The following is a 15,145-nucleotide window of genomic DNA, read 5'->3' as shown; positions in this document are numbered from 1 at the left end:
AATAAAGCTCAATTTTAAAATATTTCAGAATTCAAATTTTATTCTAGTCTCCCCAGTTTTTAAAGAAATCATAGGTCCATTTGATCCCTTATTGTATTCTAAAGTCAGATTTTAGTTAATCAATGATCCAAGACATGGGATGATTACTTTTCCTTATGTCTCTTAATTCTCTTGAGAAAAATTTTAGAAAGAGAAAAGATGCCTCTGAGATAAGCATAGAATTTGTAGGTGAGACCACCAAGAATGTAGTACATGAAAAATGGGGGAAAACAAAGAGAACAAACCAAAGGCAAATAATCTACATTGAGCCGTATTAATGTTGGTGTTGAACCGGGGTTTACATACTCAATAAATGAGATTTTGCTGCAGGCTTCTGGTTGCACTGCAGAAGCAGGCTATTTCAGGAAATGTCTTTCATAATAGTGTCTGTGTTTGTGGCAGAGACCTGGGTAGCCCTTTAATGGTCACAGTATCTTCGCGGAGCATAAGATTTCAGAAAATGAAAGAGTCACAGAAGGCCAAACATCTGCAGCAGAGTACAAATAGCTCTGATCTGAAATGCACGATTTATCAAATGCGAACATGATTGCCAGCAATCTTACTTTTTTTGGGTGATTACAAAGTTGAGTGTAGTAGTGCATGTGACTCTATATGAGGACTTCTAAAGAGTTTTTAAAAACAATTATGCAAGAGTCTAAGAGGTTTTAATGTAAGCTCAAGGCCGCTAGAATAGCTAGAAAGGCGCAAAAAGTGGGGAGTGGCTGAGGAGGATCTTCAGTCAGGGAGAGAGAGTATTAACTGGGACTCCTTAAGGAGAGGCTTGTGTTTGCTTCTCTGGGGGTGGGCCTATCTACATCTGTGAAATGCAGCATTTGCATATGTGGGTAAAACAAAATTACACCATCTCCAAGGTCACATCATGAACATATGAATACAGGATCCCGGAACTTGGAAGCTCATTCTAGGTGTATGCATCAGACTCCCAAGAAACCAAGAACACATTGTCAAGATCATCTATCTACTTAGTTACATTACCAACTCAAATATATGGACTGTGGAGTCAAGTATTTGACATCAAAATCCCTTCTCTGCCATTTACAGTCCACTCTCCTGTGTCTGTACGATGACAATAATAATTAGACTCAAATGAGATGCAATGTTTACGTAGCACTAATAGTATCTATAACTTCTCAGTAATTGATCAATTAATTATGTGTGGTAGTTGGCATTTGAATTCTACTTAAGAACTCGTCCACCTCCTTTATCTATATTCTTTCTACTTAAGAAAAAGTGAGAGCCTATTGAATATGAGTTATATAAAAGATCAATTTTGTATTTCATGGAGAGTGGCCATAAGATCCAGAATGATTTCAAATACAGTAGGACAGTAACAAAGCAGTTTTTAAAGATATTTTTGGAAAGAGAGTCATAGGAGTTCTTTGGAATATTTTATAATTTGAGTTAATATCCTAATGCTTAAATTTGGAATTTCCCCATGTTGAAATTTTTTATTTGTTTGAAAACCTCCAAATTCACATTGAAACATATTTGGGATAATTGATCTTGTTAAAGATTTTATTTTCAATTTAATTGTTTGTGTGTGTGTGTGAGTGTGTGTGTTTGCCTAGAAGTACAGTGTTTAACAGAGGTCAGAAGAAGACACTGGAACCCCTGGGGCTATAGCTACAAGTAGTTGTCAGCTGGTAGATATGCCTGCTAGGAACTGAACTCAGGTCCTCTGCGAGAGCAGCATACATTTTTAACTTCTGAGCCATCTCTCCATTTCCCGATTTTAAAATCCTTCATTTTCCTCTGTTTATTTTGCATACTAATGTTAGGTCTTCATTTTTCCTTGCAGTTATAATTGGTTGTGGGTTTTGAGTAAATGTATTTGTTGAGCAAATAAACCCACAGTGTTCATTAGAACAAAATGTAGTTCAGAATAAGATACTTGATATTTTTTAAGCATACAAAAAGTGAATAAAAATAATCTTTCTTGAGGAATAAGTATAACATAATTTATTAAAGAATTCAGGTTATTTAAAAATGGATTCACTCGTGTACCCTCAATCTCTGTTTGAAATCCCACCCAATTTCCCATAGGTTGTACACATGTGACCACGTTTTCTACTCCAAAATGTCCTAAATATTCCACTCGAAGGTTTAAGATGTGCCACATTGATTGTGATTCCAAGTCATCTTGCAAAAGGAAAAGGGGCATCTATTTCTGTTACATAGCTATCTTTAACTATATCAATACTTTAAATGATATGCATATATTCTTAGAATTTAAAAGTATCAATTGGTGCTTTGATACAAAGGTTTTATTAGGTTGGGTTAGCTTTTATATTTCTTGATTTATAAATGCCTTTTGTGGATCCTTAAGATAAGCTAGATATTTGTGTTCTTGCTCTATTTTAATATTTGATAGCACAAAGCATTATAGGAAGATAGTTGCTAATGACTAAGTAGTGAAAACTTTATCAGAGATCTCTTAGTCTAAATAGAGCACAGACATTTCTAAGCAAAACGTTTGTTCTTCGAAAGGGTTCAGCTCTATAGAAGGTGTCTACAATTAGACTTTTGAAGATTCTCTACAAGTAAGTAAGGTACATTCAGTAAAGGTGAGCTGATTGTTTGCTTTGATTGAAAACCAAGGCTGATTCCATATCGTTAAGTCATAAAACTTAACTAGTCTTCATAATATTAGTCATATATTTTGAGGGCTGACCATTTGATATTAGATAAGCAATTGGTGTGTTCTTCCTTGAGACAGACTATTTCTCTTGTTCTCGGCATTCCTTTATTGCTGATAGGCCTTTTTCTAGGGTTGAGGCCTCATGGGTTTTTCCCAGTCCAGTTGGCCTGTCTATTAGGGGAGTCTTTGTTCAACTCAGGTTTGAAGAGTGATGTTGATGAGAATTTATGGACGTAGCTTCTAATATTACTGGGAGATTCAGTCTTTCAGAAAATTCCTTGATCTTCTGATCTTACAGTCTTTAACCAGGATATTTTTATAACAGGCTACAAGACTCTCTTAAATGACACCTAGTAGTACTGTTGAGTGATTTAAAACTAATCAATGATGCTAAGAATATTTATTAGGACTGTGATTATGTCTGTTGCACTTACTGCTATATTATCTCATACCTATTATTAATAAAAATTAAACTTAGATGCTTGCCTCTGGTGTTTTCTGAATGACATATCTGAGCTATAATGTTATAAAAATAGTAAAATGAAACAAGTAAATACCAAAAAGGGATAAATAACATGAATATTATGTGAAAATGCTTTCACTGCATGAGTTTCTTCACTAAAAATAATTTTAAGTTTCAAATTTATTTAAGAATTCTTGGATGAGTTATATTTGACCCAAAATAAACATCACTTCAAAATTCTTAATTTGTCAATTAATGCTTACATTAGAGTGTCTTTTTCTATTTTGGTCACTTATTATTATTTTTTATTATTTTAACTTGAATCAGTGTCATATGTCAGACACATGGGTTTGAAATACAAATAAGACAAAACATGTGATCCTTAAACTCCTCGAGCACTTGGGACAGATCCAGGATTAGGATATATAAACGTATGGAATATCAATGTTCCGTATCTTCTTGGTGTCACAGTATATTTATATATATAGTTCTGCCATGCTGGTATGGGACATGTGGGGTGTTCTACATTTCTTCATTTGGGGCAAAAATTTCAGCTCTGTAGTGAAATAAGTTGTTTCAATATCTGCCCATAGACAGATTAATAACAAAAATTGCAGATCACCTTTTATGTTAAAAATACCTTCCTTTTGTCAGCTCACAGCCTGCTTGGTTGGCAAGTGTTTCAATTAGTCAAAGGATGCCAGTAACTTGGCTTATGCTACCAGTCCTTCATGACATGATAAAGTTAAAATGGATACTTTTGGTCCAAGCATTTTGATTTTACTGCCATAGAAGACAAAAATACTTTGCAAACACTAAATGTAAAATATTTAAAAGATCTGTTAGCTTTCTGAGTAATAATATTGAAAAAATAGTAAAATAAAACAAGTATATAATAAAAAGGAATAAATAATGTGGATATTGTGAGTAAAACACCTTCTACTTCCTCTTATTTTTATCTAGACAATGTGTGTACCTCAGTCTGGTATTAAACTCACCACTTTTGATCTTAAACTGCTGATTCTTTTCTTCAGTCATAGCTCCTGTGAAGCACGATTAAATAAAAATTTATAGTTAAAAACTGGGGTTTAACCTAAAGCTCTGAAAAGCCGCTGGCTCTTACGTCAACCTCAGTCTGAGGTGACGATTCTGTCTCCTTGAATCACAGAATGAGACTGCATCTGAGAGCTTTATTTTTCCCCTGGCATTCATTCATAGATAGATAGATAGATAGATAGATAGATAGATAGATAGATAGATAGATAGATGTTAAGGCTGGGATTAAAGGCATGTGCCACCATAGTTAAAGGCATGCACTGCCCAGTTTTTATGGTAACTAGTGTGGCTACTGGAATTAAAGGTGTGTGTTACCATAATCTGGTCTGTAAGTGGAACTGCTTTACTCTCCGATCTTTAGAGCTGATGGCCCAGATGATCCAACATTTCAGAAGATTTCTGTTGGAGTTTCCTCTGAGTTATATTCAGAACAGCCTCAAGACTACTGGCTGAAACGATCAAGCTTCACATAATATTCCAGTCAGGACTTGACAATAACCCTAAATTTTCTCTAGGTCCCCAAAAGATTATTAGGGCCCCAGTCAGCAGGAAGGAGCCTAGAAAACTATGCCCACATTATCAAAAAAAAAAAAATTATGGATGCTTGTCTTTGTTTAGAGTATTGGTTACAAATTGCTAGGGATAATAGTAGTCAAAAAGCTAAGAAAGATGATTAGATTTAGAGTTCTTGTTTTGAAAAGAAGGCAAAGGGGGGAAGTAGTGTGGGATAATGGTCTTGTACACTGTAAAGGTTTGCCACTTGTATTGGTTTAATAAAACATTGATTTGCCAGTAGCCAGGCAGGAAGTATAGGTGGGGCAACCAGAATAGGAGAATTCTGGGAGGAGGAAAGGCTCAATTTGCAGTCATCACCCAGATGCTGAGGAAGCAAGATGAGAATGCCTCACTGATAAAAGGCGCCAAGCCACGTGGATAACACAAATAAAAAATATGGGTTGATTTGTGATGTAAGAGTTAATAAGAGGCCTGAGCTAATAGGTCAACCAATTTATAATTAATATAGACCTCTGTGTGTTTCTTTGGGACCAAATGGCTGTGGGACCATGCAGACAGAAACCTCTGCCAACACTCCTACTATTTATGGGACTGGGGATTGAACCTAGGACTTCTTGCATAATACGTGAACACTGTACCAACAGAGCTACAGTTACAGCTGCACCTCCTTCTGCTTTATTTTTAAAACACTAGAAAACTCATTCCTCCTGTGATAGCCTTGGAAGATTTGTTTTTTTTTTTTTTTGGTACATATAGCATAGCTCATGGGTGCTAATTGCCATGAATATGTATCAGCAGAGGTGTGAACCACAACCTACAGCATCAATTATAAACTTCACTTCAATTACACAGTTGGCTTTCTGTACTTGTTTCTTTCATTTTTTGAAGTTGTAGTTGTTCCCTGTAACATTTGGGTCTTTTGAATTAAATATATCATATGAAGTAACTGATTTCCCCTAGTTTCTGAGGAGAGGAATCTATTCAGCCATTTTACAGAACAAATCATTTTCTAAATTTTATTTCCTTTCATAATCAATAGGTTAGTGGCAAGTCATAATGCATTAATCTATAAATTTACATGGAAATTATAACAGGAAATGGTGGGCCAAGAAAAAAATCCATCCAAGATTAATGTAGTCAGACTAAACTAAAATTTAAATGTGACTATTAATTTTAATATAATTCTTAGAATTTAAATATAATGCAAATCTCATTGCTAGTTGAAACAGTCCAATTGATAAAATTGCTTTAGTATAATCTTCTCCTGTAATTTAAATTAATTAAATTCCATTTATTGTATAAAACTATAAAAAGAACATCTCTAACCTAAGACGCAGTACTATTTTAAGTTAAAAAAGAAGCAATGTAATAAAATTATCTCCCAAATGCAAAAATGTATAATGAGCCAATCCAACTGTTTGCCTCATTGTAAATTAATGTGTTTTCTCATTCAGCCGATATTTATTGAGTGCCTTTGCAGTGAATTGAGCAGAGTTTATACCCATAAGGAGCTTAAATTTTATTGAAAGAAAAAGACTGTTCTGAGAAAACAATTAGCAAGCTAATTCCAGATTGTGGTAATTGCTTGAAGTTAGTGAAGAAAAGCTAAGATGGAGCATGAGCTAAGGCAATCTCCCTGGGTAAGCTGCTCAGGAGGAGCATCTCCCAGGACCATGGTTCTGAGTGACAGATAGGGAAAGAAGGACTCTATAAGACAGAGGAGGGCCATGGGGCAGCAAATGTTGTAGGCAGAGAGAACAAAGATAAAGGCTGACAGACATCACAAGAAGACATAATAAGAGATGATAATGGGAAGGAAGAAGATGAACAAAGTACGTGGGATACAGTAAGAAAAGTCAAAACTTTGGATTCCCATGGATGAACTACTAAAATGTTTAAAGAGGTGTGATGAAATCTACTTTATGTTTTGTGTGGCTAATGGAAGCAGGAAGAGAGATGGAAAAGTTGTGAGGTTCAGCTCCTACACTGACCTATAGATGAAGCTCTGGAGACAGGCTCATAGCAGACAGACACTGGGTTGGTAGAGAAATGACAAAGATTCACCAACAGAACTCACTAAGTAGAAGAAAAAAAATCAACAAAAAGCCTGTTCTGGGCATCATTTTTGTCATAAACAAAATCAACAAAACTAAAGTTAAGAAACCTAATTATAAATAACAAATTACATATATCTGGTATACATGGTGGGTTAATTCTCAAATTCATCTAAGTGTGTGCTCAGAGTTAGACTACATGGATTACTCATTTAGCTCCACAAAATACGATTTCAGTTGAGAAAGTTTGGTCTAGACTATTCCAGGACAGCATTCCACCCCATTTTTCCATTTCTAGCAGAGCTCAGAACTCATCACAGTATCATAAACCCAGGTTGGTCAAATCCAGTATTAATTTCTATTCTTAGTTTCCTTCAACAGATACTCATATTTGAAGAGCCTGCTATGTGTTCAACACTCTGTTAGTTTCTATGCATAGAAATGATGTTTATACTTGAGTCCATAGCTTTATGTTCTTTCATGGTACGGTGTTGAAACATTGTAAATCTTTAGAAATAGAAGCTTTGTGGCTCCTGGTGGTCATCAATGCAAATATCAGTGTGAAACAATGACCAAGAACTTAAATGTTAATGGAGCATATCAAATCCTCCTTAATATAAGATCAAAGAAGACACACTTTCTAGTGACCAAGAGAATATCAGATTACTTAGGATGGAATAGTCAGACATAGATAGAAGACTGATGAGCATTGTACGTTGATGATGCTTACAAAGTACAATGTGATTTGATAAAGTAAGAAAAATGATAGATGCAAATTAAGATTGATAGGGTATATTTGAGTCTTAAGAGTCTTAAGGAAAAATGGAATAAAACAAATGTGAGACTCAGTAGTTTTTTTTTTTTTTTTTTTTTTTTTTTTTTTTTTTTGTCACCATTGCCAGTCACCTGAGATGCAGTTAGAACCATTGCACGTCAAGACGCTGGCTTGTGAGAATTGTCTTAGAAACACATGTAGGTGATACGGGTTCAAGTAGTTAGTGACCCTTTGGATATTTACATTGTCCAATCTCTTCAGAAGTCAGCAGGAGATTTGTAAAGAAAAATGGAAGCGTCACTTTTTTTCATGGAAGCTTAGGCAAGGAATCAATCTCTAAGAATGCTAACTTTTTGTTTTATTTTGATTTTTTTTCCTCTTCTGCTCTTGCTTTAAGCACTAATAACAGATATTGCCGTTTCTTTTCTAGAATCACAACTACGGCTGCCTGCATGATGGACCTAAGGCGATATCCATTGGATGAACAAAACTGCACCTTGGAGATTGAAAGCTGTAAGTCTCTGAGCATCCAGCTGGACTAAAGTACTGGCTTGAGGTTCACCTTAGGCACAGACCTACTATGTAGGCCTGTGTCTAAATCAATGGTCTTGCCAAGTTGTTCGAAGAGTATTTGAAATATGGTCCAGGCAGACACTGACAGCCTCTCTCATTCATAATGCTGTTACCTCCTTACACCTATCTCTGAATCCTGTGCAACATATTTATGGAAAAGTGTGATTTGTCAATAAAATAAAAGACACTAATACCCAGGAGGACATCACAGGCTGTTCGTGCATTAAAAGGATAAGATTGGTGCAAAGTGTTAAAACAAGTTTGAGAAAATCAGTGAAGGTGACAGCATGTCATGAAATATTTCAATTGTCCTTGAAACTAATCATTGCTATCCATTACAGTTATTAAGTTATTGGGGAATGTGGTCATGAGGACGGCTTGCATAATGAAGGTAGAACCATGAATTTTTGTTTGTTGGTTTTATGCTTTGAAATGGTATTTTCAGAGCTGGACGTTTACTTTCTTGCTGGTCAGAGTCCGTAGAGTGAGCAGGACTGGTTTGTGTGTATGGGCAGGTGTGCTCCTGTGTGTGTCTGTGTGTATGCATGTGTTTATTTTATTTGTGATGCCGACTTGATTTGTAATGTGTTTGCTTTTTGCACCATGGACTTCATCTGCCTTGCCAGGTGGGCTAAAATGTGAATTCTGTAATCTTTCTATAATGCAGACATCACAAAGAGCTAGCTTGCTCAAGGAAAAAGAAGTTTTAATCTATTTTTCTCCACCAATGCAATTTTTTTTACTTTATCCCAGATCATAGTTGGAAGTAGACAATTTTAATCCAGTGTTCTGTACATAAAGTGACTTGACTCTGAGGATGTTATCTGCCTTTGAGAAAAATGTTAGCTATGGCAAGCAGCATGACTCCAAATCACTGCTCTGAGAAGTCATAGAACATTTATGAAATTCTGTGCATATTTTTGCTTCTTTATAAAATAAAGTTTCTGGGCATAATTAAATTTACACACACTTGTAAAGAAACTAATTGCATGCTTATATTCTAACTCATAATTACTTCCAAACTTGTTCTTTGCATTAAAAAACTAGTTAATGAAATTTGTCTGTAAGATTTCAATGATTAATTTTATGTAAATATCTTTGGGATAGCATTGCATGTTATGTGCACTTAACTTATGGTACAATACTTCTCAAAGACCAAATTCTTAGGCTGTCTCAGAAGTACAATGGGAGGATTTCTTGAAAAAAGTTTGCTTCTGGGTACCACTTATTTTTTATTGTGATTATATTTTGGAGGTGAAATTTTACTGGGCTCATAAAGAACCATAATTATGCACAGATGGAAGACTCTTACTGATTAACTTCATTCAGGTCTTCTGTAGTCTTTTTAAAAACCTGGTTCCTTAAATAAGGAGTGCCAGCTACAGTGAGGCAGGAAATACTCAAGGGTTATTTTACAACTAGAAATGGCTATTATTAAATTAACACTATACAGCATTTCAGTTTACACTCTTCATTTCTATTTCTGGTTGTCCTGTGAAATGAAGCAGCTGGTAATATTTCTGTTTTTATAACCAGGAAACAGACCTAAAGAGGCAAAAATGATATTTCTCCAGTATCAATTACCCCTAAGAGGCAGAATAATTTGGCTGGTGTGATTATAGATCATTGGTACGTCTTAGTAAAGACACTGATATTGGATGGGCCAGATTAACTTATTTCTTTTCTCAATGTCCCAATCTAAAGGTAGCTTATAATTACAAATTTGTCTAGATAATCATCATTTTATTTATTTATTTTTAATTTATTTATTTATTAAAGATTTCTGCCTCCTCCCCGCCACCACCTCCAATTTCCCTCCCCCTCCCCCGATCAAGTCCCCCTCCCTTATCAGCTCAGATAATCATCATTTTAGAAAATGAAATATGATATTGTATTGACAATATATTTGATGCAGGTCTTTGTTATAATTTGCTGAATTCTATCCCTTAATCAAGAAGTTTCTAGATGATGCCTGACATGTAGGCAATATCCACCTTACCCAATTGTTTCTTTCGGTAGCCCAGGGAAACATCAGACATTTCCTTTCGTCTCTTTTTCTTCCTCTATCTTTGTATCTCTCTTCTTCATTGATCTTTCTCTCCTCCCTTCTTTCTCTTCCAACCCCTCAAATCACAATGGTCCCAAAAGTACCATTAAATAATTATTATTTATCAACATGTTAACAATAAGTATATTGGATCACGTTCAATAAGGATGGCGTAACTTTTGTCTAGGTAGCTTGGAGTAAGGAACATGAGAAATGAATTCACTGTCCATTCATTCAATAGTTATTTTCTTCATTAAACTTTCATCGGGCACTAATAACTTAGTAGGCATTATAATAAGTTTAGAGATATAATGAAAAGAATAAAATACAATGTTCTTATAAATTAAATAATATTGGCAGGATAAATTATTTCATGCATTGAGTTAAAGAAAGAATACTTAGATCAAGTCTTGAAATCCATCTTGAGAATCTAGGTGGTCAGTATGGATTACCTAGGTCATAACTACTATAAGGTCAGCATCACCTCATAATATGTCAGTAATTCTAAAACTGTTGTGCTATGAGCGGCGGGGCTGCGTCCCCGGCACCAGGCCGCCCGCATGGCTAGCTTATGCCCCGAAATAATTACATGGAAACTGTATTTTAAACACTGCCTGGCCCATTAGTTCCAGCCTCTTATTGGCTAGCTCTTACATATTGATCTAACCCATTTCTAATAATGTGTGTAGCCCATGAGGTGGCTTACCAGGGAAGATCTTTTTTTTTTTAATTCCCCAAAGAATTGTTGGAAGCAATTTTTTTTAATTTATTTATTTTACATATATATTGTTCTGGGCACCAGATCTCATTATAGATGGGCATGAGCCATCATGTGGTTGCTGGGAATTGAACTCAGGACCTCTGGAACAGCAGTCAGTTCTCTTAACCTCTGAGCCATCTCTCCAGCCCACCAGGGAAGATCTTAACCTGCGTCTGTGTTGGGTGGAAGAATCATGGAGACTCCTGACTTGGCTTCTTTTTCCCAGCATTCTGTTCTGTCTACTCTGCCTGCCTAATTTTCTGTCCTATTAAAGGGATAAGGCAGTTTCTTTATTTAACCAATGAAATCAATACAAAATAGAAGACTCCCACATCATAGAATAGAGGAGGTAGTGAACAGATAAGGTCTCTAGGCTAAACTGAGGTAGTAATGAGGGCTGTTTTGGAATACAGGTAATTAATATAGCTTCTCCATCAAACTAAGCAAGTAGCAGCAGCTCTTCTCCAAACTATTGTTCATTAGTCATACAACACTATTATATTTTTAGAAAGTGAGGTAAACATGGTAACATTTCTGTACTGATCTTGAACTAGTGCTTCTCTAGACAACAGCTCTAATCCTGAAAATATCTTTATTGATATTACCACATTACTCCTAGAACATTGGTCTCAATTAAACACACAACACTTCAAGAGATAGAGCTAGCAATCAGATCAACTGAAGCAAAATGTAAATAAATAAAACAGACAACTTGCAGAAGAAGTAGAAGAAACTGGAGTTAGGGCTGTTTCGACTCATTTACCTTAAGGAGGGAACAATTCTTCTGGAAGGAAGGATGCAACATTCAAATAATAACTGCCCTATTAACTCTTAAGGATGTTGTCCACATCTGACCTAGAGAGAAAAAAATGGATACTTCTAAGGACACCAGAAAGCAATTTAGGTCAGAAAAGTTAAAGCAAAGCTCTTAGCAAGTAAGCTGGGAAAAATCAAATGGGTGACTGTATTCTGCAAGACCATTTACTGGGCATGAAGAAATTATTTTATTAGGAAAGCAATGAGATTAGAAGGTTTCTAAGTAGCTGTGGGTTGAGGGTTACTTGGCACCAGCAAAAGCTGAAAGAATTTAATTAACGGATGATAAGGCAGCACTGGTTTATGTAACGCTGCAGAGCCCATCTGCATAGACCTCAGGGAGAAGTGCTGTTTAGGAAAAAATAAGATCATAACCCTGCTAAATTTCTTCTGGGTGTTTGAGTGTGTGTTTCTGTGTGCATATGTGTGCGCGTGCACGTGTGTGCACTTCTCTGCTTGTCTACTGTTACTCAGCTACCTTTTCTTCCTCATATTTCCCTCATTGGAATACATTTAACAGTTGGGTCTGTGCAGACTAAGACACTAATAAGAGCCTCTGTAGATGCACTCTTTTTTTTACAAAAAAATATCTAAACCTAGTTGAGTCTTTTCCTCCTCATAAGGCTCAGTAGAAAAGAATGTTTTTGTGACTATTTATATCTGTACTGGACAGGGAGTGGTAGAGATGTGTTAAGTAATAAAGCTACCCAGAATTTTAAATAATTCTTAAATTATTTTCAATTTAAAATATTCCTGTGCAACTTCGGAGAAGCATAGTTATAGTTATTTATCAAAGTAAGAGCCAAGAACATCACAAATGATCACTGACTCACCGTATAATATTCATCTGTCATTTCTGTTAGGATTTGATAGTTCCTTGAATTTTATGTAGGCTTGGAGAAGGTAAGATAGTATCTTCCCACCCGTGCTATGTTTGATATTTTGTTGGACTAGGATCTAGGCTAATGCATATCAGTCCCCAGTGCCTGTAGACAAGTCTCACAGGCACATTTTTAGTACCTGGGGCAGGTGTTATTTCTGATTTAAATGTTTGGACTAGAATTCTGCTATTAGGTTCTCCCAGCATTTGAAAGCATCACCTTGGATGTGAAGGGTGTATCTTAATCTGGGCTATGAACCCTTTCACTCAATAATGCCTTTTTCCCCAGAAAAAAAAAAAGGAAGTCTTAATTTTGTTCACCTGTAATTATCACTGCTTTACATTTTCTCTTTCTGTAACTCCCACTGAATAAATAGTGGGTCTCCTATATCTGTCAACCTTGAATTTGGACCAAAATTCATCAATTTCTGTCTTCCACATTAGTAGCAATTAAAAAGAGCTTGTTAGTGCTGAAATTTTTCTATTGGAAGCTGTGCATTTTATTTATAATTTTTTCTAGAATCTCTAATTTTGGTTGCTCATTTGCCACACTCACCTGTTTTCCCATGGAATGTCCTTTTATTTAACCAGTCATCTACTGCAGAAGATAATTTATTTCTGCTTTAAATAAACATTGTTTGTAATGACAAAGTATTATTAATCTTAATAACTTAATATTATCACATATATGTGTGTGTATATTTATGAATATATTATATATAATCATGATGTCCAATATGCTATATAAAGTTATTTTTTTAATAATTCATTTGCTCTTATTATATGTGCATTGGTGTTTTGCCTTGCATGTATGTCTCTGTGAGGGTGTCAGATCTTGGAGTTACATACAGCTGTGAGCTGCCATGTGGGTGCTGGGAATTGAACCTGAGTCCTGTGAAAGAATAGTCAGTATTTTTAACCACTAAGCCATCTCTCCAACACTTTAACATTAAATTTATATTTAGTAAAATAAATAAAATTCAAATTCAGTTCCTTTGTTACACTGGTTGTGTTCGTATGACAGAGCAGACAGATGAGAGATCCATCATTCCAGAGAAGCCTGTTGAAAGACACTAAAACATGAGATGGATTCATTTAAGTTTAACATCACCATCGTAAAAAAAAAAACATAAAATTTCAAGTACTTTTTGATACTGTTTTGTGGAGTCTACACATCCTTTCAGACTGAGGATTTTACATTATCACTTCTACATACTATTTTTGCATGGATGATGGCATTTAGGTTATGTGGGCAACACTTTCTTAATATAAAGCATAGATTGAAAGAAGAAAGACTATAATTATAAAAGGAAATTAAATTTCTTATACCCACTGCAATGTTAAGCAGATCTAGAGTAAGGCAGGATATCTGTTTCATCAGGTGGCAGCATCTGTCAAATATTTTCCACTCAAATACTATCCCTTATTATATTCATCAGCACAAAGAAAGGAATAATAAAACCCTACATTCTTTATATTAATATCTTCTAGGTGTCTGTAACATTTATTATATTAAGATCTTCAGGTGTCTGTATTTTATGTAAAAATCACAAAGTCGGAAAGGATCTTGGAACAGATTATAATTTAAATAATTATCCTTATATTTGCAAAGGAAAACACTACCTTGTTAGTTCTAATTGGGGAAACCAAATGAAACATAACTCAGACTTATTAAATAAGTGCTTCCACTCCTCCCAACAGGTAAGGGCTCCCATAAAAGTCAACAATGTCTGGCACATTAAGTTGGGGCAAGACCAATCTCTTCCCTGCTACATTAAGGCTGAGCATGGCATCCCACCATAGGGAATGGGTTCTAATATGCTAGCTCATGCACCAGGGATAGATCCTGGTCCTACTGCCAGGTTCCTTACAGATAGTTCAAGCTTTACCACTGTCTACCACATTTGTAGGACCTAGTTCAGTCCTAGTTCAGTCCCGTGGAGATTCCCCACTGTCAGTCTATAGTTCATGAAGTCCCACAAGCTTGATTCAACTGTCTCTAATGATCTTGATACCATCTTGCTCATATATTCCCTCTTCCCTTTCTTCAACTGTATTCCTGCAGCTCGGCCTGGTGCTTGGTTGTGGGTCTCTACATCTGGTTCTGCCAGCTGCTAGATGAAGGCTCTATGATGATAGTTCACCATTCTGATTACAAGGGACATCCAGTTGAGACATTTTCTTAAGGACAAAGTGAGCCCCTGAATCTCTCAGCACCCTGGCTGGTTAGTGACACTCTGCCCAGAAATAGGCATTGAACATCTTTACCTTTCGGAATCTGATGCCTACCTCCTTCTAAAGCTTCTGCTACTGAATTGATCCCTGCTCCAAATCTGTCCACTTATTCCAAAAATGCAGCATAGGCTTTCAGTGCTCAGGCTTCGTAGGAGGAGGGGAGACAAACAAGCCCATTTGTTTTTCTTTAGGTGGAGTAAGGCTGTTGAGGATGCCATCATCAGGTGGGGTGATGTTTCTTCCTGGCTGCTCTTCAGCTGATACTCCATCTG

The 15,145-nt window shown here is 35.8% G+C and overlaps 1 protein-coding gene across 1 annotated transcript in view; it reads left to right on the top strand.

Annotated features, from left to right (window-relative positions):
• Gabrb2 (gamma-aminobutyric acid type A receptor subunit beta2) overlaps positions 1 to 15,145 on the top strand; it is a 201,642-nt gene that overhangs the window by 104,638 nt on the left and 81,859 nt on the right. The window contains exon 6 of the mRNA XM_041675991.1: positions 7,993 to 8,075. Within this exon, the coding sequence (XP_041531925.1) occupies positions 7,993 to 8,075 (83 nt within the window). The remainder of the gene's footprint in view (positions 1 to 7,992; positions 8,076 to 15,145) is intronic.

This window comes from Microtus oregoni, unplaced genomic scaffold (assembly GCF_018167655.1).
Source record: "Microtus oregoni isolate MIOR12 unplaced genomic scaffold, Mior012 000027F_ref0000203, whole genome shotgun sequence".
NCBI lineage: Eukaryota > Metazoa > Chordata > Mammalia > Rodentia > Cricetidae > Microtus > Microtus oregoni.
Note: the sequence above shows the minus strand (reverse complement) of the source record. Positions and strands in the feature narration are given on the sequence as shown.